The sequence below is a fragment of the Cetorhinus maximus genome, chromosome 17 (assembly GCF_964194155.1).
Source record: "Cetorhinus maximus chromosome 17, sCetMax3.hap1.1, whole genome shotgun sequence".
In the NCBI taxonomy this organism is placed as follows: domain Eukaryota; kingdom Metazoa; phylum Chordata; class Chondrichthyes; order Lamniformes; family Cetorhinidae; genus Cetorhinus; species Cetorhinus maximus.
The window spans coordinates 28131747-28156341 of record NC_135895.1 but is presented as its reverse complement, the minus strand read 5'-3'; the positions used below and the strand labels follow the sequence as shown (position 1 = coordinate 28156341).

The following is a 24595-nucleotide window of genomic DNA, read 5'->3' as shown; positions in this document are numbered from 1 at the left end:
ACCTACAATATACTCAAGTTGAAAGTCACTTGTGTCTTTCCAATCTCCTCTCCTCCAAAAGAAATGAGTAAATAAGATACTCAGACCCCTTTATGTTGAGAGCATGAATTAGTGGGTGAAGCCAGACTCTATGTGGAGCGGGCAGCTATACATCAGACTCTAGGCCAGTAGAAAGCACCAATTCATACTGGAACCATTCCAGAACGTGTCCCTACAACCTTTGTCAGACACACTCATCCAGAAATCTGAAAATACTTTGTTTGGCTGGATCCAAATAGGTTATACCTTCAAGAAGGGCAGGAGTAAAGAAAGGGTATATAGTATTTTTTAAAATTAATTCAATGTATAAACTGGTGGTGTTGGACAGAAAATTTTTATTTCACTGCACAGAACCTCATGCCTTTCTCAGGAGATCACCAACTGGACAGATTCGGAAGTGACTACATTAGAGGAAAAATGGCAGGGCTGTGCGCAGTGGGTGGAGAGGATGCAGGCAGTTCTGGTGTTGTAAATGATGAGAAAGACAACTTAAACGTAGAGCCAACAGTCATGCAGCTCAATTGGATCTCAGAATTGTTTATGTCACAACTGCTATCATTTCCAACAGGAATGCTCGAGGGCACACCATGGTGATGTCACAAAGTGACCAACAAGGAATGAAATGTAATCTTGTCTGTCTGTGTTCACAACGGTAAGAAACTTGATAGTTCCTTAGATAGACATTAAAGGAAACCTGTGCAATATTTCTACTCTGTAGCAAACTCCCCACCAATTATAAAAATGAGGAAGTATATTCAACAGAAAATTCTCTCCTGAACTTATCCTACCAAGCTATTTCAAGGAAGAAATTCATACAAAGACCAAACAGATTGCAATACAAATTTTTACCTTTAGCCAGGCGTTCCAGTCGCTTTCCATGCTCTGGAGGAACAGTGTACCTGCAAGAATATAGATACATATATATTACTCAGTAGCTTATGTTGCAAATTCCTTATTTGGGCACCACCACTCAGGCATCTGCAGTATCACAATTCTACCACTGACAAAACACCTCAAGGGAATTTTCTGTTCTGACTTTCCATGGAACAAGCTGGGTGGAAGTTGTTTAATATAGCTCACCATCAAATTATGCTGTCTTATTTCAGGCAGAGAGGCAATACAAGAAGTCCAGAAATAATTAATAAAAATGCAGTTTAAATTAGTCAACCAGATATATTTTCTTTGAATAAGTGATCTGTTTTCACCATTTGTACAAAATCATAGAATGGTTGCCGAAAGTAGGCAATTCAGCCCGTCATATCCATGCCAGCTCTCTGCAAGAGCACTTTAGTTAGTCCCACTCCCCCACCCTTTCCTGTAGCTCTGCAAATTCTCTGTTCAGGTGCATATCCAATTCCCTTTTGAAATTCACAACAGAACCTGTCCCTACTACACTTCAGGCAGTGCATTCTGGATCCTAGATCCTAACCACTTGCTGCATTAATAATGTTTTTCCTCATGTTGCTTCCAGTTCTTTTGTCAATCACCTTAAATCTGTGTCCTCTGGTTCTCGACCCTTCTGCCAATGGGAACAGTTTCTCTATCTCATCTGTCCAGGCACTTCATGATTTTGAATAGCTCTGTCAAATCTCCGCTCATGAAAATGAGTTAGCACAACACACGATGTCAGTGTAAAATGTTTCCACATTGAGTATCCCATGTCAATATCAAGTACTCGCAGGCAAGTAATAGCACAACCAATACCAAGTGAAAATCCTATCAATTTGCTTTAATCCTCTACTATCTTGATGTACTATCCTCTACATGGGGCAGAACAAACACACAACTGGTGAATGCTTTGCCAAAAATCTCTGTTCTGTTCACAAAGGTGACCCTGAGCTCCTTGAATTTCACTTATTTCCACTCTGACCACTCCATCTTTGATCTTTGTGAACTTCTGAAACTAGGCTCAACACAAACTTCAGGAACAGTGAGGTTAGCTACCCATGGTCTAGGCAGGATGTGGATCTTTGCAGACAGGCCGATGATCACCAAATTTCCTGACAGACGATTTTTGAACTGAGATGGAGCCCATGTTAGTAGTATGCACAGACTTCACGTTGACTGTATATCTAAATTAGATCCTTCACTCAACTTCAAGTCAGGAAACAAATGCTCACTATGTTGCTCACCCAGGTGAAATGGGGCCTGTCCTGCTCAAGCAGATCTCTTAAAATTGTAGGTAGATGTTGAAACATCTGCAAAAATGCTTCCCCATCACCTCATTTTCCAGTAATTCTTGCTGCATTTTCCTAGTGTATATTTTTTGCTGTAAAATCTGCGATTTATAAATTTTGCTGTTTTTAAAAAAATGTTTCTCTTCAATAACCTTGGTTGCATTGGACACATGAATGGAACTGTGCAAGTGGATTTAAGGACATTCCTTGCCCATTTCCAAAGAAGCTGGATGAAGGTCAATCCAGGATAGGCTGAATACAAAGTAGTCTATCCAAATTTCAAGACCCAGGGCCCTCCACATGTAGCTGGACATGTCACAGGAGACATGGCTTTACTACTCCATTTCACAAGGCAGACTGCAGACAACATCTAGATCAGGGGCTGGTTTTCCAGTAGGAATGGTCCCAATGTCCTGAGCAACATTTAATCACATAACCAACAATACCAAAAGTATGTTAACTGGTTATTTAGCTCATTGCCATGCACCTATCAACTGTTGCATTTTACATAACAGCAGTTACAGTTGCTAAATGACCATGAAACACTTTGGGACAATATGATTGGAAAGGCACTACAAAAATACAAGTTTCTGTTTCTTTTCATATAGCTGCAAGTCTTAACAGTACTCAGTCTAATCACAATCTATTCTACATATGTACGAACACTAATCAGTGAGAAACACAAGTCAAGCAGTTACTGAATATCCAAGTCAATTCTTTCTCCCCTTTCCCAAAATAGATCAGCTCACTTCTACTCCATATTTAGATTTGACCTGGAGCTCCACAACAACATAGGAATTACTCGGCAATAAAAATTTTAAGGTCCTTCTAGTTTGCCTTCTGCCATCCTGGTTGTTGCATACTACAACAACAAATGAGCCTTTAACTAATCATTTTAGTGCCTGAAGTCAAGTATTAAACAGCTAAAGCAATTTCACTATAACACATTTTAAATCCAAGATATAGTGTTCAGAAAGAAATATGAAGAGTGCAAGATAAATCTGAGCCCATTACCAAGACTTGGGTTCGCCAAAGTGCAGGTAGTTAATGCTATAGAGATCCATGTCCTCAGTGTGCCAAGCAAATGTGGTTTTCCACATTCCAAAATAGAGGTATGGTGTATTGACACCTTCAATTGTGATACCACTCTCTTTTTCTACCACATCCAGGATAGTGTTCAAGTGCCCAATGTTCCATTCAGACACACCCTAAACAAACAGAAAATTGCATCTGTAAGCAAAATATTTTGTTAAAAAAATACAGCATTTGGCAAATGTGCAAATTTTAAACTTAATTACTAAGAAACTAACTAAAGGTGCACACTAATGTTGTATCTTGTGGAAATGAGAGTGCCCAGAGACAATTCAACCTTTCCTTCTTATACAAAAAGGAAATATTACACGCCATTCATTTCCCCTACTCCCAGCAGCCTACTCCCAGCAGCCACTAAGTGTCCTGGAAAATTAGCTTCACTATGAAAGAAAAACGAATTACCGTTACACAGTAACCTTTCGTCAAACGACCAAGTCACAAGCAGCATATTTATTTACAATAACTCTCTCAGATGCTCCATTGAATAATGAGATACAATTCCACACCTGCTATTAGTTATTCAGCATGTACCTGATCTCAACTGGAGGTTACAAAGTGGAGGGCCAGGCATTTCCAAATTTGGTGAGGGAGCAGCCAGTCACAAAGAGATTTAGAAGCAGCTATCAGACCGATCGTCTCAATTAAAAGTAACGAGGCAAAGAGAAAAAAGATAAAGCCTGTCTCTTCTAGAATTCTATTCTATGGATCATGCTTTTATTCTAATTCATATTGAGCTAGAACCCACAGCCCTTGGTGTCGCTGGAGACACAAAATATTTCTAAATTAGGCACCAGTAACATCTTTTGCATAGAGAGCACCAAACTCAACTAGCAGGGAAAAAGAAAGGAGATAATAAAGGCACTGTAGCAGAGAAGGCGGAGGAATGACACGGACGATTTGAAAATGTTTTTAAAAATAACTTTAAGAACTAGAAGAATTAAAGTGTGGGAATATTCAAAAACCATTTTTAAGCTGTTCTAATTGGATTTATGAAAACACAGTGCAATTTTTCCCCACATGAGTTTGTAAAGTAACAAGGCAGGACACGAGTGTAGCTCTGAAGAAGAGCCATATGGACTCGAAATGTTAAACTGGAAATATTTGCAGAGCTGTAGGAAAAGCGCAAAGGGGATAGACTAATTGGTAGCCCTTTGAGCGAGCTGATGCAAGTACAATGGGCCAAATGGCCTCCTGTTCTGATAATTCTACGATTCCATTAAACTAAAATTTAGTGATTGAGGATGAGTAGTATTAAGTCTAATTTAGGAGACGACAATTCTCACCAATTCTGGATATGTCACAAAATACACCGCAGACAATGTAATGCTTGAAACCCATTCAATTTAAAAGCATTTTCAGGGCAAGGTGGGTGGGTGGGCTGGGGCAAACTGAAGCAAGGCCGCTATATTAAATATATCTGGGAACCACAACAATCGAAAACTAGGGATTTATTTATGCCTTACCTCATTGTACAATGTACCATTGACATCTGCACCATAGATTGGTGGGTTAAATGTGAGATTTTTCCAATACTTGCGCTCCAGATCATCAAAGTCTGAATAGCGTGGGGTGCAGTATCTGAAAGAGGTACACATTTAATAGCCAAAAAATTGAACAATACTAACTGGACTTAAATTTAGTTCAAAAATGAAGAAATGAGTTAAGCTTGACTTCTAGAGCTCATCAGCTAGACTGTAGAGCAGGAATAGCACATTTCAAATATTTGCTTTGAATTGTTACTGTGGTGAACCCAGATAAATTCTCCCCTCCTCCCAGGTTTCTCACTCACACATCATTAAAAAACTCTAGCATTAGGAGTTAATAAAACCATAGGAAATTCAGCAATAGCTTTAATACTAGTAACCCAATAAAATTATAAAAATATTAAAACAATTTGTTGTATTTTTCATTCTCAAAATCAAAGAAATGGAGTATTAGCTTTACATTAATTAAAATACACATCTTTAATCCCTTCCCCAAAACTCATACATTATTCTCCCTTTGCTTCTGCTCCCATTACCCATGTTAGAGATTGGACAAACAATTTAACAAGCCTGACTGCCTAAATACAAGCTCCAGATTGAGCGATAAGGCTATTAAAGTTCAAAGGGCCAGGACACAACTAGATTAACTTGAACATCAAACCACAAAACGCTATTTCATACTGTGCAAGTGGCTTGACTGTATTCAAATAATATCAACTCCAGGGCTTTGACCATTAAGGCTATATTCAATTGGTGTTGCTTTAATTAGATTCGAGGAAGGTTACAGGAGTAGCAAATTCAAGAACCCTTTGAATCTGAGATCTTCAAACAAATCCCTTAGTCTAGTCTGAACTCCTCCACAGCAATTTTTTGACATTCCATTTTCAAGTCTTCAAACTTTATAAAGTGAAGACACCAAAATCTCCCATTTCACCTCCCCAGTGCCCACAGCTAAAGATTGTTTCAGTCCTCTGTTAGTCAGGAAACCACATGCATTTTTATATGGTCTTATCTCACAATACTGCCTCAGGGAATTCTTTAAAAAAAATCATTCTCCAGATGCTATACTTAGTGGTGTCTATAGATGCTATATGTTTACCTATAGATGCTATATATTTATTATATAGTATACGTTTAATGGAACATTAAAATTCCATAATGCACTTAAAAATAATATTGCTGGGAAAGATCATGGAAACCATTTATGAACCTGCTCCCTAATATCTGTCATTTTTTGTTATTCTTTCATGGGATATGGGAGCCACTGGCAAGGCCAGCATTTGTTGCCCATCCCTATTTTTCCACAACTGAGTAGCTTGCTGGATCATTTGGGGGGGCAGTTAAGAGTCAACCACATTGCAGTAGGTCTACAGGCCAGGCCGGGAAGGATGATAAATCTCCTCCCCTTTAAAGGACATTATGGACCAGATGGGTTTTTACAATAATTGACGATGGTTGTATGGTCACCATTTCTGATACTAGCCTTCAATTCCAGATTTATTAATTCATTGCATTTAAATTCTACTAGCTGCCATGGTGGGATTTGAACCCATGTCCCTAGAACATTAATCTGGGCCTCTGGAATACCAGTCCAGTGACATTACCACTACACCACCATCTTCCCAGTTTACTTTATAATCAGAGCACACAGATTGAGGGGACAAGTAGCCAAACTACAAACCAGGAGAGCTTAGGGATTATAAGAACTCAAGTGGTGTGCAGAGGATTGGTGCTAGGACCACTGCTGTTCACCACTTACACAAATGACTTGAGCTCAAATTGGAAATACAATGAAGTCCTGCCTTTCAAAGGGAGCTACGCTCCTGCGAATTCTCGCAAAGGGCGAAATCCTTTATAATGGGAGTGAATTAGATAGTTACCTGCCATCCCAAACTTTGGATGTTAATTGGGTATTTTTCTGAGAGGCTTTCCTGTACTGAAGGCACCAGCTGAACCGTTACACAAGGTTCTCTCTCCAATCCAGTATCCCACCCCCCGTCCCTTTCCTCCTTATTTGTTTGCTTTCTCATGACAGAAAATTGAATGCAAAAAGCACAGTCTGGCCCCGAGCCAGTTCCTTTCACTCTGCCATTTCATGGTGAGAGATGAGAACTTTCCAAGTTATTGACAACATCACATTATTGTCCAGTATGGAGGTGGCTCACGCCTGTAATCCTGGCATTTAAACCCCTTACTCACTTCCCCAACATTTAACTACGGCCAAATGCCGGGGTCCTGTCCGTCCAGCGGCCCTTTTAAAGCCTCTCTCTCTCTCTAATCAGTGCTCTCTTCTCACCGCTCCCAGCTCAGGGTGGTGTTGGACGAGAGAAGTTGTATGTTTAAAAAGTCGCTGCTTGTTGTTCTGTTGCTGTTTGTTGTTGTGCAAGTGACAGTTAGGAGGATTGAAGTTGCTGCTGATGCTGGCCCTCTCTCTCACACTCTGTCCCTCTCCTGTTTGGACGAGGGCGAGAAGCTGCCACTACAACAGGGACCCTCATTGGTTGCCAGGCCCGAGCAAGAGCTGAGAGCAACCAAAGAGACAGACTCTAACAACTGGGAGAAACATACACTGTTTAACTAACCTTCACTCGCTTATAAAAACATCTCTATATAAATGTGCGCGCATACACAGCAAACCTGCATCTCTTTTCTCCCTTTCAGTGTCACACACACGCAGAAAGAAGTGGCTTGTTACAAGAATTCGTTGTTTTTAGTTTGCTTAAATTGTGGATAGGCGAAGATTTGGGGCCACAAAGGGTGATCGTGTAGCACTTTCGCGCGGGTAAGCGCAATCACGAAAGAAGTTGCGAACTGCAGGACTTTACTGTAAAATTTCAAAATTTGCAGAGAAAAGAGAAAACAGCAAATTAGTTAGGTATAGTTGATGCTGAGGAAGACTGAAAGTATAAGCCAACATAAGTGTAAATGGCAAATAAACTTTAACATAGATAAAATGTGGGGTGTTACATTTTGGTAGGAATAAGGAAGCCACATACTTCCCAGAGGAATGGGATGGAGAAGCCAAGGAATCTAGGGGTACACATTCACAAATTAAAAGTAGCAACACAAACTAAATAGAATGCAAACAAAGCATTGGAGTTTGCTTCTAGAGGAATAGAATTTAAAAGCGGGGAAGTTACATTAAACTTTTATAGAAGCATGGTTAGCCCACACCTAAAAAGTGTGGTGTAGTTCTGGTCTCCACATTACAAAAAGGATATAGAGGCACTGATGGGTGGAAAAAAAAACCCACAAAGATGATGCCAGAACTCTAGAGGTTACAATGATCTAAAGACTGAATAGGCTGTGACACTTTTCTCTAGAGAGGAGGAGGCTGGGTCTTTAAAATTATCTATGGGTTTCACTGAGTAGACATACAGAAGATATTGGCACTTGTAGGAAAATAAAACATTATGGACTATAACTACAAGATAGTCACCAATAAATATAATAAAGATGACAGTACAAGACCACTGAGAGAGTGGTTAAAACATGGAACTTGCTATCATGGAGTAGTTGAGGCAACTACCACAGATGCCTTTAAAAGGGGAAGTTAGGTTAAGTACATGAGGGAAAAAGGAAAGGAAGGAGTTGCAGATAGAATTAAATGAAAGACAGTGGTTAGAAGGTTGTGTGGAGCATAAACACCACAGACTGTGGGGGGGTGGGTGCAAATGTCCAGTTTCTGCGGTGTAAATACTATTTAATCATTGTCTATGCTTGCTATCTTGCCACCTATGAAAATCACCTCAACTACTGACTGTTCTCCTGCTCATTACTGAAATGCTAGAGCACTCAAATAATAAGCAAATACCATGAGTTTGATTTACCACTCATAACTGCAGCTTAAGTCAGAAACTGAATGGACTCTATTAGGACGCAATATGATTTACCCAAAGCTAGATACTTGAGAAACCTCAAAAACACATTTTGTACACGTCTAATAAAAAATTGTTGGCTTCTAGTGTAATATTGTCCAATTGGCTAACAGGTTGATTTCACTAACAATCTACTATAAGAAGCAGCAACAGAAAGAGGCTTTCTTACTTATCACTGTTAGCAATTTTTCGGAATTCGCGTACAGTGATTGGCTTCTTCTGGATGTTATACTGTGTGAACAGGCCTGACTGGCCTGTCACCACCTGTTGAATAGGGGCTGGAATCACCAGGTCATCAATGTCATCATAGCTTTTACAAGGCTTCCATTCTTTTGGAGGGACAACCTGTTAGAGACAAGGAGAATTAGCTAAATGTATGTTTGAAAAAAATAGTACATAGCATTTTATGTGATACAGCTTAAGAAATAGGTCACATGAGTCAACAATATTGTAATGTACTATATCGCCTATGGCTTTGCTCATTGTGCTCCTGACACAAGACTGTTATATGTAGCTGCTAACATTAGCCATGTCTTTAAGATCATAACTGATCACGACAGTTTAACAGTAGCTACAGGTACTTGGATATGCCAGTCTAGAGCAGTAAAGAGCCTAAACTGGAACTCTAATGCCAGCTGCATTGCCACTTTTACAAATGTACTTTTTTAAAAAAAAATGCCTATACTCCCACATGGACATCACCAAGTACAGTGTAATAGATGTCTGAACATCAACACATGATCTGGACACAAGGATCCTAATTATCAAATCTTAGGAATGTCATCAGTTATTTATCCCAAACTTCTTCCCAAATTATTCTGTGGATTAATTAGCTGCTCCCCAATACTGCACGGGATGCCTCAAATTATGCACATCTATTTGGAACCTTGGAGTTCCAGTATTGTAAAGTGTTCCTTCACAAGATTAATTTAATTGACACGTGAAATTTGAATATAACAGAACTCATCAAATAGAGATAAAAGCAAAATACTGCAGATGCTGGAAATCTGAAATAAAAACAGAAAATGCAGGAAAAACTCAGCAGGTCTGACAGCATCTGTGGATTGCTCTGAAGAAGGGTCATCAGGGGCTTGAAACATTAACTTTGTTTCTCTCTCCACAGATGCTTTAAGACCTGCTGAGTTTTTCCAGCATTTACTGTTTCTGTTTCAGATTTCCAGCATCTGCAGTATTTTGCTTTTATCTTAGAGAAATAAAAGACAAGACATTCAAAGAAGCATGTACTAAGATTCGTCATAAGCTATCTGTTTTAATGGTAACGATTGTCTTTTTCACCCTTATTACACATTAAAGTTGTAATTTCGATTACTATGGTAATCTAAAGTAACCAAGGTCATCAGCAACGGATGAAATTTGGGATGTTCAAGTTCCATTTCAGAAATCAACTAAATGCTTAATTCAGCATATAGTTTAGTTATTGTTTGATATTTTGAAGCAAAATTATTGCAGTATTATTCAACAATGGCACATGTTGAAAAACTATCATACACAAGTTGATCAAACTGGAGGCATGCCAAAATTGAAAAGTAGCAACATTTAACATTTCACTTGAAATAGTTTTGCGTTTCCTCTCTGTTGGTGTTGCTAAATAATACTGATTCCCTTGGGTGTGCATTACAAAATCATATCGCTTAAAGATATGCTCTACAGGGAGTGGAGGAGAATGGTAACCGTGGTGCAAAACATCTAAGACGCAGCTGCATCATGTGCTAACAGGTTACAGGTAGCTGTGATGGTGTTACATAAGAAATAGGAGCAAGAGTAGGCCATTTGGCCCCTCGAGCCTGCTCTGCCATTCAACAAGATGTTGGCTGATCTGACTGCGGCCTCAATTCCACTTTCCTGCCTGTTCCCCTGATGACCCTTGACTCCCTTGTCCATCAAAATTCTGTTCTAACTCAACCTGGAATATATTTAATAACCCAGCTTCCACTGCTTTCTGGGGTATAGAATTCCACATACTTACAACCCTCCAGAAGAAATTCCACCTCATCTCCACTTTAAATGGTAGGTTCCTTATTTTGAAACTATGCCCCCAATTCTAGGTTTCCGCACAAGGGAAACATCCTCTCATCCCCATCAGAACCTTGTGTTTCAGCAAGATCACCTCCTATTCGTGTAAACTCCAATGAGTATAGGCCCCAGCCTGCTCAACCTGCCCAACCTGCTCTCCTCATAAGACAAACCCCTCATTCCAGGAATCAGCCTAGTGAGCCTTCTCTGAACTGCCTCCAATGCAAGTATATCCCTCCTTAAATAAAGAGGCAAAAACTGTTTGCAGTATTCTAGGTTTAACCTTGCAGGGTCCCCAGAGGTTTGCTTTTGGACTCCTACATTTTATTAGACAATGAAACTAAGTACTACCATTTACTCTGCTGTTCAATATCCATATGTACAATTGCGAAAAGAAATGGTTGCAACAGGTAATTTAAAAATAACTGACAAAATAATTAAAAAAAAATAGGACAGAAGAGTAAATGGCACTGAATAATTATGGAAATCTTAAAGATTTACCAATAAAAATTGTACGTAATGAAAAAGGGATGGTGAAGAATTAAATATGCTTTGAACGAGACAGTCCAATAATTGTTAAAATTGACCATTTTATTATTGGGCTCTCATACTGAACAATGGGTGGGTTTCAGCACTCCACCGTGTCAGGTCAGATGTTAACTGAACATATTTGGCTGCATATTTTCATTCAGAGTAAGAGATGGTGACAGGTTTTGTATGTTGACCAGGATTATATCAAATTCAGGACTCCTTGATTTTGTTTTCTGAATAAATTTAAGCATTTGGAGTCAAATGCCTACCGCTGAAGCTTCAGTCCAATACATGGGCTGATCCCATCAGTTTTAGTAAAACACCTATACTGCCTTCCACACAAATCCTGCAACTCAGCCCGGGCCCTGTTCCCCACATACCCTCGTTCCTTTCTCTCCTCTACCTGATTCTTGCATCTTCTTTCTGGAAGGTTACTGCATAGCCACTGAATCATGTCTGTGCACAGCACCTAACCTGCGTACTGTTACAATGTTTGGGTTGCTCGCGTAAAAAACGTCAATGGATCTTCATATCCAGTCATTCGCACAATGTGGTCGAACGTAAAAATTACAGCGTGCTGGACAAACGGAGATGGAGTATTGGAACAGTGACACTTTTATTAGGATCAATTTCTGTTTTGCGGGCATTTATTTTTTTGCTGCTATCAGCAAATTGGAAATGGTTCCCGAGTTCCTAGAATAACAAAAGAGCGTTCCAAGATAGATCACACTGGCTTAGGACCTTATGCAACTGCACAGATATACAGCCCTTGCGCCCAGCAATTGCCAAGATTCAAATCTGTCCCTGCCGTGCGACAATCACAAGCTTCACAACTTGGGATAATAGTGTTTTGGAATTGGAAACTTCAGTATAAGTCATCCCCTGAAAGGAAAATACAATATAATTACGTGCATTTGTCAAGTTACCTTTGCAAGTCCAGCACGGTGGGCTCCTTGTGATTCTATATATGCAACATAACGGTTGAAATTTTTGAACTCGTCCATTGTAGGATAAAAAGTCATTATCCGAGAGCTGGGATTGGGCATTCCAGAATCTGACGCCATGGTTATCAAATTCAATCACCTGCAATGCAAACATTCACACAAATTGAGATTTGGCAACCCGAGGTTACATGGGATAAGACATATTTGTTACAAATATTAAGAAGGGCCTATAACAAAATGACCTGAAACAGTTCAAGCTAAGGTTACCAGTGTCAACCGACCACTCCCACACCAGTGTATACAGAATCATAGCAAGGTATCCCACTTCTATAGGATTCTTAAAATTGATGGAAGTTCCAGAACAACATTTATTGTATAATTCTGCTAGCAATTTAGATGGTGAAACAGTGCATTATCCAGATATTTCAGCACGCTTACAAAACCAGGAATAAGGTCATAAAACTGGATATCTGATCGCTCTCAAGGAGGGAGAATCAGATTACCGGAGGAAATTAAAATAAGAAATAAATAATGGATTAATAAATCGCTCGGAAATCTTCGCTAACAAAAGGTTGGAGCCAAAAAAAACATGTTCGCCGCACTGACAAAAAAGGCCGCTACGGTGGAAACAGAACTGTAAACTTCGCATCGATCTATAGGCAAAACAAAAACGGGAAACGATGGAAAAGAAAATATTTTTGCATAAACGCCGCAGGATGCGAACCGCGAGAGGCAAGTTGCGATCCAGGAGATCGCAAGGCGGTGTCAACAAAGGGAAGCTGCTGGCTGTCTGCGTAATGTAAAGCGGCGCTGCAAACCGAGGGGAACCGGGGTGGGGGTTAAACCCACACCCCGGGAGGGGGGGGTTGGGGGCTCGGCATCTCCCTTTGTCTCCAGGCCGCCCTCTCCCTCTCCCACCCTCTATCATTTTCACTTGGCCTCGGAATCCACCCGTGCCCGCCGCCTCTCCCCGGGTCCCGGGCCCATCACCGCCGCCGCACGACCCTGGGCGAGGCAGCACTTTGCAAACAGCCGGGGCTGAGCCGAACCGAACCGGGGCCGAGAAGCTTCCCTCTCGGCCGTTTGCTCTTTAAATCGCTGCCCTAATTCCCTTTGTGGCCGCTGGGGGAAGAGATAATGGGATGGGGGGGGGGGACTGGGGACGGCCCCCCCACCGCCGGTTCTCCCCATTGTTTTACAAGGTGTCACCTGGGCTCAGCGCCTCACTGCCCACCCGAAGCCGGCGACGCTTTTCAGCGGAAAGGCGCAGGCTCGCCTCGGTTCCGTTCCGCCACTCGGAGACAGCGGCCGCCGCTGATCGTGCGCCTCAACCAAACCTGCCCGTTTCCCCTCCCCCGTCCCTCCCCCCGCACTCGGCCCTGCCTCTGCTGATTAGACGGCCCCGTACGGTTCACGTCATAACAACGCCAGCGCTTCGACTCGATTGGTCATTCGTCCTGTCGGTCAGGCCATTGTTCAAGCAAGTTAAGTTGCCGCGAGTTACGACAACCGGAAATCAATATTAATCTATTCATAAATTTTAGAAAAATTTGGACGATCGCGGCGAATCGAACCTCGAAGTTTTTGAAAAAAAAAAGAATTCCTTCGCCTGATTATCAGCAGAAGCCGATGCCCATCATTACCAAGCTTCGCCCGTTTCCTCAGCGCCTCCCGTCTACATTTGTTAAAAGAATGACATCTCAACCCGCCCTTTTCCAACCATTACCAGCCAATCAGCGCCCCGTTTCCCAGTACGAACCAATCAGCACCTGGGTTTCCGCTACTAGCCAATCAGAAATGCGGCCACCACGACCCACCAATCAGCGGATTTTTCCCTCACTGGCTGCCAATTAGCACCTCTATTTAACAACAAGTAGCGCCCAGTGGCAAGAATTCAAGATGACTGAGGGAAAACAAAACAAAACAAAAATACCTGGGAAAAACTCAGCAGGTCTGACAGCCTCTGCGGAGAGAGATACAGTTAACGTTCCGCGTCCGTGTGACTCTTCATCAGTACTAAGGAAAAATAGAAATGAGGTGAAATATAAGCTGGTTTAAAAGGGGTGGGTGGGACAGGTAGAGCTGGATAGAGGGCCTGTGATAGGTGGAGATAGACAAAAGGATAAAGAGGTGTTGATGGTGTTCTTGGCTAGTATCACCACCATCAGCACAATGTCCCCATTAGCACATTTCTTGGCTAATAAAGAGGTGTTGATGCCAAGAAATGTGCTAATGGGGACATTAAGTGTAGAAAGCAGGGCGAGCAAGGTACAGACAGCCCTGGTGGGGGGGCGTGGGGGGGAAATTGGGAGTTTGGTGAGGAGCAATGTAGCGCTTCTTCCCTTTTCTACCTTTCATCAAAAAGTGCAGTGCCTTTGGTGAGGGGGACCTGGCGAGTAAATTAAAGCTGTAGTTTTTTAAACAAGTTGGATTTAACTGAGAAGTGCCAGGAATAAGGGAAAGTTAGGGCTAATATAATAAAGTAATATAGCTAACCAAAGGGGATGGTGGGGGGGGTTGGGGGGATGGTGGGGGGGGTTGGGGGGATGGTGGGGGGGATGGTGTGGGGGATGGTTGGGGGGGTTGGTGGGGGGGGATGGGGGGGGATGGGGGGGGTTGGTGGGGGGAGGGTGGTGGGAGGATGGGGGGGGATGGGGGGGGTTGGTGGGGGGAGGGTGGTGGGAGGATGGGGGGGGGGATGGTGGGGATGGTGGGATGGGGGGGATGGTGGGATGGGGGGTTGGGGGGGATGGGGGGGGTGGGGGGGGTGGGGGGGGATGGTGGGATGGTGGGGGGGGGTGTTGGGGGATGGTGGGATGGTGGGGGGGGGGTGTTGGGATGGTGGGGGGGGTGTTGGTTGGTGGGGGGGGGTGTTGGTTGGTGGGATGGTGGGGGGGTGTTGGTTGGTGGGATGGTGGGGGGGGGGTGTTGGTTGGTGGGATGGTGGGGGGGGGGTGTTGGTTGGTGGGATGGTGGGGGGGGGTGTTGGTTGGTGGGATGGTGGGGGGGGGGTGTTGGTTGGTGGGATGGTGGGGGGGGGTGTTGGTTGGTGGGATGGTGGGGGGGGGGGTGTTGGTTGGTGGGATGGTGGGGGGGGGGGTGTTGGTTGGTGGGATGGTGGGGGGGGGTGTTGGTTGGTGGGATGGTGGGGGGGGGGTGTTGGTTGGTGGGATGGTGGGGGGGGGGTGTTGGATGGTGGGGGGGGGGTGTTGGATGGTGGGGGGGGGGTGTTGGTTGGTGGGATGGTGGGGGGGGGGTGTTGGTTGGTGGGATGGTGGGGGGGGGGTGTTGGTTGGTGGGATGGTGGGGGGGGGGTGTTGGTTGGTGGGATGGTGGGGGGGGCGTTGGTTGGTGGGATGGTGGGGGGGGGCGTTGGTTGGTGGGATGGGGCGGGTGTGGGGGATGGGATGGGGGGGTGGGTTGGTTGGTGGGATGGGGGGGGTGGGTTGGTTGGTTGGTGGGATGGGGGGGGTGGGTTGGTTGGTTGGTGGGATGGGGGGGGTGGGTTGGTTGGTTGGTGGGGGGTGGGTTGGTGGGGGATGGGGGGGGGGGTTGGTGGGGGATGGGGGGGGGGGTTGGTGGGGGGTGGATGGGGGGGGGTTGGTGGGGGATGGATGGGGGGGGGTTGGTGGGGGATGGATGGGGGGGGGTTGGTGGGGGATGGATGGGGGGGGGTTGGGTGGGGGATGGATGGGGGAGGATGGGGTGGGGGATGGATGGGGGAGGATGGGGTGGGGATATGGGGGAGGATGGATGGGGGAGGATGGGGTGGGGGATGGATGGGGGAGGATGGGGTGGGGGATGGATGGGGTGGGGGATGGGTGGGGGATGGATGGGGTGGGGGATGGATGGGGGAGGATGGGGTGGGGATATGGGGGGGGGATGGATCGGGGAGGGTGGGGGGGATGGCGATGGGGATGGGGGATGGGGGATGGGGATTGGGGATGTGGGATGGGGGGGTGGGTTGGTTGGTGGGATGGGATGGTGGGGGGGTTGGTTGGTGGGGGGCTGTGGGGTGGGGGGCGGTTGGGGGGGGATATGGGGGGGATGGATGGGGGGGGATATGGGGGGGATGGATGGGGGGGGTGGGTTGGTTGGTTGGTGGGATGGTGGGGGGGTTGGTGGGGGGTAGGGGATGGATGGGGGAGGATGGGGTGGGGATATGGGGGAGGATGGGGTGGGGATATGGGGGAGGATGGGGTGGGGATATGGGGGAGGATGGGGTGGGGATATGGGGGAGGATGGGGTGGGGATATGGGGGAGGATGGGGTGGGGATATGGGGGAGGATGGGGTGGGGATATGGGGGAGGATGGGGTGGGGATATGGGGGAGGATGGGGTGGGGATATGGGGGAGGATGGGGTGGGGATATGGGGGAGGATGGGGTGGGGATATGGGGGGGGAGATGGATCGGGGAGGGTGGGGGGGGATGGATCGGGGAGGGTGGGGGGGATGGATCGGGGAGGGTGGGGGGGATGGCGATGGGGATGGGGGGCAATGGGGAGGGTGGGGGGGATGGCGATGGGGATGGGGGATGGGGGGCGATGGGGATGGGGGGCGATGGGGATGATGGGGATTGGGGATGTGGGATGGGGGGGTGGGTTGGTTGGTGGGATGGGATGGTGGGGGGGTTGGTTGGTGGGGGGCTGTGGGGGTGTGGGGGGGGTTGGGGGGGGATGGATGGGGGAGGGTGGGGGGGATGGCAATGGAGATGATGGGGATGGGGGATGGGGGGGGGATGGGGGGAGATGGGGATGGGGGGAGATGGGGGTGGGGGGTGGTGGGGCTGGGGGGTGGTATTGGTTAAGGAGAGCATTACATTGCTGGAGAAAGACACATTGGCGGAGTGGGCAGATAGGTGGCAGATGAAGTTGAATGTGGTGAAGTGATGCATTTTGGTAGGAAGAACATGGACAGACATATAAAATAAGGGGTGAAGTGGGTGCAGGAGCAGAAAGACCTGGGTATATATGTGCATAGATCATTGAAGGTGGCAGGATAGGTGGAGGGAGCAGTTAATAAAGCATATAGTATCCTGGGCTTTATTAAAAGGGGCATATGGCACAAGAGCAGGGAGGTTATCCTGAATTTATATAAGACACTTGTTAGACCTCAGCTGGAGTATTAAATAGTTCTGGGTGCCACATTATAGGAAGAATGTGAACACATTGGAGAGAGTGCAGAAGAGGTTTACAAAAATGGTTCCACGGATGAGAAACTTCAGTTACAAAGATAGATTGGAGAGGTTGGGACTCTTCTCCTTGGAGAGAAGGCTAAGAGGAGATTTGATAGAAATGCTCAATCTTGAAGGGACTGGACAGAGTAGATAGGGAGAAGCTGTTCCTACTCGTGAAAGGATCAAGAACAAGAGGGCGCAGATTTAAAGTGATTTGCAAAAGAAGCAAATGTGACATGAGAAAAACTTTTTCACGAGTGGTTCGGGTCTGGAATGCACTGCCCGGAAGTGTGGTGGAGGCTGCTTCAATCAAGGCCATTCAAGAGGGCATTTGATGTTTCTATTCAAACAAGCAATGTTCAGGGGTATGGGGAAAAAGGCAGGGCAATGGCATTAGGTCATAATGCTCATTTGGAGAGCCAGTGCAGATTTGATGGGCTATATGGCCTCCTGTGCCATTAAAATTCTGTGATTTAACATAAAATGTTTTACAAAGCAAAATTTGACACCAAAACATATAAAATGATATTAGGACAAATGACTAAAATCTTGTTCAATGAGTTAAGTTTTAAGTGTCTTAAAAGAGGAAAGAGAAGCATAGTGGTTAAATGAGCAATTCAAGAGTTTGGGGCCTAGCTAACTGAAGGTAACAGCCACCAATGTGGAGTGATTAAAATCAGGTTGTTCAAGAGGCCAGAATTACAGTAGCACAGATATCACATTGGATTACATAGGAGATATGATAAGAAACAGGCCATCTGGCACAATCTGTCTATGTTGACGATATTTGTTCCACTTGAACCTCCTCCCATCTTTCCTCATCTGAATCTATCATTGTAACCCTCTATTCATTTCTCCATCATATGCTTGTCTAACTTACCCTTAAATGCATCTGTACAGTACTAATCACATATACCACTCCCTGTGGTGGCAAGTTTCATATTCTCACCACTTTTTGTAAAGTTTCTTCTGAATTCCCTGTTGGATTTATTGGTGACTAACTTATATTGATTACCTCTGTGCTTTTCCAAAAGAGGAACCATTCTCTCTGTATTCATTTTATTAAAGCTTTTCATAATTTAAAGATCTTTATTAGGTCACCCCCTCAGCCTTCTCTTTTCAAGAGAAAACAGACCCAGCCTGTCAATGCTTTCCTGATGTGTACCCACACATTTCTAGTATTGTCCTTGTAAATCTTCTCTGCACCCTTTCCAGTGCCTAACTATTCTTGGCAAGCAGAACTGTGTAGTCTAGCCAAGGTTCGACACAGAATTCCCCTACTTTTCAATTCTATCTGTATAGAATTAAAACCTATTACTTGGCTTGCTTTGCTAACCTGTGGTGCAACTTTTAGTGATTGGTATATTTATACTCCAAGAGCCCTTTGTTCCTCTACCCCACCTAGACGTGCACCTTTCAAGTAACAAGTGACCTCCCTATTCTTCCTATCAAACCTCATATTTATTTGTGTTGAAATTTATTTGCCCATTCTGCAAGTTTATTAATGTCCTCCTGTAATTTGGTGTAGTCCTCCTCAGTATTGACTACCTGCCCTGCCATTGGAAGTCACTCAAATTTAGAAATTGTATTTTTAATTCCAAATTGTTAATGTAAACTATGAACAACAGTGGTCTCAGCACTGATCCTTGAGGAGCAACATTTCCCATCTTCTGCCACTCTGGAAAACTACCCTTTGCTCCCTCTCTAATCCATTCTGCCACTTGTTCCCTGATATCTGAGGATTGAGGCTGGAGGAGATTAGAGATAAGGATAGGCAAAGCCAAGAAGGGATTTGAAAACAACATGAGGATTTTAAAGTCAAGTCAAGGCAATGCTTGACCAGGTGCCAGTATAGGTCAGTGAGCACAGAGGTGATGAGTGAATGGGACCTGGCACAAATTAAAGCATAGGCAGCAGAGTTTTGTTAGAAATCTGAAATAAAAACAGGAAATGCTGAAAAATGGTCTTGAGTCATATTGGACTTGAAACGTTAACTCTGGCCTGGATTTTTCCTATGGCGGGTGGGCATGGAGCCAATCACCACCCACAATTGGCTGTGTGCTGCCATTTTATGCAGGTGGGCCAATTAAGGCCTGCCAAGCGTAATGTGTGGCTGGGGAGAGTTGGGGCCTGCACTCTTTCTCACCGTGAGAAAGAGCGCAGCCATCTCCCTGAGGCACGGAGCTGCCTTGGAGATTGAATATATAATAAAATCACGTCAGGATAGAATTAAATTTATTCAAACGTATCCCAGTCATGAGTTGGGACATGTTGGTAAAGGTGGGAAATTTTATTTATTAAAACTTCAGGAAACCTCATCCTGCCCGTGGGTGAGGTTTCCTGAAAAACAAAGACCGCTTGGGCTTTTCACCTGCCCGCCAGCCTTAAGGGGAATTTTCATACCTGGGTGGTCTTGAACCACCAACCTTTCAGTTAACAGCTGAACGCTCTGACCAACTGCGCCACAGAGACCGATGCACCCGCCAGCCTTAAGGTTGGACGGGCAGCGTTCCTAATTAAGCGTTCTTTAATTAACTTCTTAACGGTCTTGAGAGGGGCCCTTGCCACGTGCATCGAACAAAATATCACGACGATGTCAGGGCACGTGTCCGATGTCATCGCGCATCATTTTACGTGTTAGCACGTCGGGCCTGCCCCCACAGATTCTGTTCCTCTGTTTCTCTCTCTCTCTCTCTGTCGATGAGATGCTGCCTGACCTGAGTGTTTCCAGCATTTTCTGGGGTTTTTAATTTCAGAGTTTCAGCTGATGTCAGTTTTACAGGGGGTAGAATGTGGGAGGCCAGCCAGGAGTGTGTTGGAATGGTCAAGTCCAGAGATGATAAAGACATGGAAGGAGAAGCTCATCCCCAGGATCAGCCTGGCTGCTGAGGAAAATGGATGGAGTCAGGGGCTCGGGAATTGAGTTTGGGGAAGGCTCTGGAAACAATGGCTTCATTCTTCCGAACATTCATTCAGCTGCAGGAAATGTACGCTCACCACCAGCACTAATCGTCCGATAAGCAGCCTATAATTGCTGCTAATTGTAAATACCGTTTACCCAATTAGAGCCTTAGACTCCACCCCCCTCCACCTCCGCTGACCAATCAGCATCGTCCAGTAGGCACCACTCACTCACCATTGGGTTCTCAGCCAATCAATAATTTAATTCCTTCAGCCGTAACCAATGGGGAATTGCTCCGCTATGGCCACGAAAGATTTATCTGAAATCTGTCCTTTTATCTGGTGGTTCCCAAGTCCGAAGTCAGTCAGCGGCCATTCGCCTTTCACAATCCTTTAAAAATCGACGGAGCGCCACAAGCAGCGACTGGCGCAGCCTCATTTCATTTTCAACCAATGGGCTTCCGCTGTTGGCCAACGGGCCAATGGGGGGGGGGGATTTGGTCCTTGTCGTTCTCGACCAATCGGGTGAGCGGTTAGCGAATCAGCGGCGGCATTGGGTCCACCCCGTAGACAAACGAGGGGTGGGGACTGGGTGATGGGCCAATCAGCTGTGGCGTGTGGTCGCTTTTTATCCAATCGACTCGCGGATTGCGGCTTCCATTGGCCGCGTGCGGATCTGCACATTCCAGTCCTCGGGGCTGGTGCAGGCAGAGCTGGGGCGAAACTGCTGTCAGCTGCGCTGGCTGGGTGGATCTGGCAGCTGCAAAGCAGACTTTACTATTTACAAACCACTTTCTATGTTTGCCTGAAAGGGACATGAAAACATCTCAAGTTTTAGTCTCTGGTACTAACATTCATCCGTTTCAACCATTCTGTGTCTCACACCATAAATCTCTCTCCATTGCCAACTTGCATTTATATAGTGCCTTTACCATAGAAAAGGGGTCAAGTGACCCCCCCACCCCCCAATCCCCAGCCCTATATGGGGGATGGGACCTAAAGCTTGATGGAGAAGATGGAATGGAAGAAGATTTTTTCAGCTGGAGAGAACATTGAAAGAGTTAGGGGGAAAACTCCAGAGTATTGAGAGGCAGAAGGCTTTGAATTCAATTGGTGTGGGCAATGAGGGGAGAACCAGAATCTGAACTGTGGAGCATAGGATGGTACATAAGACTCAGGTGGCCAGATGTTCGGTTTTGCACCGGACAGTCTTGTCTTTTAGCCGGTCTGACTACTATTCAGTACTGGATAGTTTCATATCCGTTTTTGTGCCTGGGTACACTTACTTCAGTGAAGCATCAATAAGGGCTTGTGTTCGTTCTTTTCCTTGTCTGTAGCACTCAAGGCGATAGGGACACAGAAAACAAGTTGATTTAGATGTTTCATGCCCTCAACCAGTAAGTCTGGAGAGGATTGAAGACATAGGGTGGAATGAAGCTGTAACCATACAATAACAACAACTTGCATTTATTTATTATAGTAAACAGCACAGAAGGAGGCCATTTGGTCCATCACACCTGCAAAGACTTTCAAAACCAGGATCACGTGTAATTTTTATTCCCTTCGACATGATCTGAATCCTGCAAATGAAGGATCTCTATTTAAAGGGACTCTGGCTGGGATCAGAATCACTGAACAGATTCTGAAGGCTTGGGGAGGCAAGGAAATGGAAGGCTGCTCACCACCACCACCCACCCCACCCTTCCATCTTACTGAATTTTTCCTGGATGTCATGCTGAAGGCAGTGAGGAACAGGAAGGTGCTTTTTCCTCAGGACAGGACAGAGGCCAGCTGCTCAAAGTAAACAGATGTGGCTGGAAGTTTTGGAGGCTGAGTGGCAGGTGCCCAGGACCTGGATTCAGTGTCAAAGAAGTTTAATGACCTCATTTGGTCAGGAAAGGGGAGTGGTACACCATTTTCCAGTGGCATTGATCACCCTCTGACTTCCCTAGTGCACTCCTGCACAGCATGCCTCTGTAGTGGTATTGTCACTAGACTGGTAATCTGGAAACCCAGGGGTAATGCTCTGGGGACCCTGGTTTGAATCTCACCAAGGCAGATGGTGGAATCTGAATCCAATAAAAATCTAGAATTAAAAGTCTAATGATGACAGTGAAACCATTGCCAATTGTCATAAAAACCCACCTGGTTCACAAATGGACATCAGGGTAGGAAACCTGCAAATCTTCATCTGAACAGCCAACACTCTCAGGCAATCATCCTATTGCCATCTTGCACTCATTCCTCAGACACCCTCCATGTTCTCATTCTATCCTCAACTCGCATTCCACTTCTCACACCTAACTTTTCTCTCATTGCAGGAAGCCTACAACTCCAAGGAAAGGCAGGAAACCAGTGGGTGGACCTGAAGCCATAACCACCCCGACCACATTGGAGAAATTCAGCTTGGAGATGGGCAGCGTGACACATACTAGGTATTAGTGACGAAGAGATGGGGGTGATCCACAGACCTGGTGACAGCATTAGGTATCACACTCCCTCTTGGCGCTTAATAGTCATTCATGTTGAACCAATGTCACCATTAACTGAAATGCCATGATATCCACTGAGTTTTGACCCTCTCCCCATGTTAGCACAAACTCTTGTTTGATCTCCCACAGGTCCCTCAAGGGTAACAGCAGAGCTGCTGCAGTGGAGGCTGAGAAATCTTCAGAGGTCAAGCATTCTGATAGTGTACCATCATGTGACTCATGCCCTTTCCACCAACTCAGACAGACATGCCTCAGTGGGTACTGCATGAGAGATAGCTAGGTTGTAATATGAGGAGCACATTGTATGGAGCAGGTGCTTGGAGATAGGGACAGTAGAGTGCCCCTGTCAAAGGCTGCAGGAGACTCCAAGCTCTGATCAGCTGGATGCATATGCTAAATCTCAGGGATCTTGTGGAGCAGCAATGGAAGATGTATGTGCTTCTGTCAGCAGTTCCAGATGCAGTGTGCACCCTTGGAAAGAGATTGGAGGAGTCCATTTTTAGCATGAATGACAAGATGACTCGGGCATTTGTGCTGATGTCCAGCTCCAGGGAAAGAGTATCACCTGCATGGAGAATTAGTCATGGCAGTTCAGCAATGGCCTGGACACTGTCTTTCTACCACTTTGCACCTGATGCAGGGAAGCCTCCCCTTGCAGCTCAGTGCCTCACTGAAATGTAAACAAGCACTCTCTCCAGTTCTTGGTTAGCAGGGAAGTGCAGGTGGGTCATGAGATGAAAGTTGAAGAAAGGGTATTTCTGCCTCATCCCTTCCCACCCAAACCCCCCCCCCCCCGCCAACTAGACAGCCACACAAGCTGCCTTCTGCCCCAATGGTGACCTTTACAGCCAATGTCAGTGTGTGCCCATCTGGCCCTTTGGAAGAAGTCTTACAGGAGACTGCAGATCTCAGCAACGACTTGCACTGAAAGCTCGAGCCTTCTGAGGCACATTGCTCTTTCCGTGTTGAGGAAGCTTACCATCTGTCTGTATATCCTGTGGTGGGGATATCATCTCCTTAAAGCTGGACCCCTCTGTCCATCCCTTCTGCTTGGGCTGCAGAGAAGGCAGCAGCTGCTGTTGGTGGTGTGGCTCCTGTTGCTGTTCCGAGGTCCAGGCTACTGTTGTATGTTGCTCCCATGCTGCAGTGAAGACTGACAGCAAGGAACTTGAGATCATGGTGAGTAAGTCCACAATGCATGAAAGTATTTTTGAAAAGTTGGAAATGGCAGTGAAATCAGGATTTCCAAATAATTCCTCTGAGCACAAACGTTCCACTGAGGCTGGCCATAAGCCTTGCAATTACACTAACCCTTTCCAGCCTGTCAATTTCATTGTTTAATGAGGCCCTGCTGCGCTCCCACCTCACTGACCCTGGTGAGTTCCTCTGAGCTCAGGAAACCTGGGTGATGGCTGTTAAAGCCAAAATGCTGAGTTAAATCCATTGATTGCCTATTTCCATATGTTAATTACCTACCCAACAGCTCCATGTGGGTTCCTTGCTCACCTGCACACTTTGCTGGGATCACATTGGTTTTGCAAGCTGGTGCTACTTTTCTGGGCCTTAATCCCCAGCCCACACCCAATGTTGACCACACCAGCTCTGCCATTGCCTTTGGCAGTTAAAATTCTGCCCAGTGGGTCTGCTGTCCATGGATCTTGGAGGTAGAAATAGGCGGTGCAGGATTAGGGAATGATGAGATTTGAAGCAAGACCACTGTTAATGTGTGGCTCATTGAAGAAAAATGTTTTTAAAACTTTGGAAATGGAAGCTACTATTGCAAATATAAGGGATACAGAGGCTGAAATAAAGGGATAAAGTCTTTGCCAGAAGAAAGATCAGTGACAA

At 45.4% G+C, this 24595-nt stretch overlaps 1 protein-coding gene across 2 annotated transcripts in view; it reads right to left on the bottom strand.

Annotated features, from left to right (window-relative positions):
• The window catches only part of kdm4aa (lysine (K)-specific demethylase 4A, genome duplicate a), a 75517-nt gene extending 54925 nt beyond the window's left edge, over positions 1-20592 (bottom strand). The window contains exons 1-6 of one of the 2 annotated variants that reach the window (XM_078560877.1): positions 20491-20592; positions 12162-12318; positions 8840-9015; positions 4772-4886; positions 3231-3424; positions 889-938 (exon numbers count right to left, since the gene is read on the bottom strand). In XM_078560877.1, coding sequence (XP_078417003.1) covers positions 889-938; positions 3231-3424; positions 4772-4886; positions 8840-9015; positions 12162-12299 — 673 coding nt within the window. In that variant the 5' untranslated portion in view covers positions 12300-12318; positions 20491-20592. Of the gene's footprint in view, positions 1-888; positions 939-3230; positions 3425-4771; positions 4887-8839; positions 9016-12161; positions 12319-13388; positions 13517-20490 lie in introns of those variants that run through there. The other variant, XM_078560876.1, reaches the window with a different exon arrangement.
• Positions 20593-24595: the final 4003 nt, after the last annotated feature.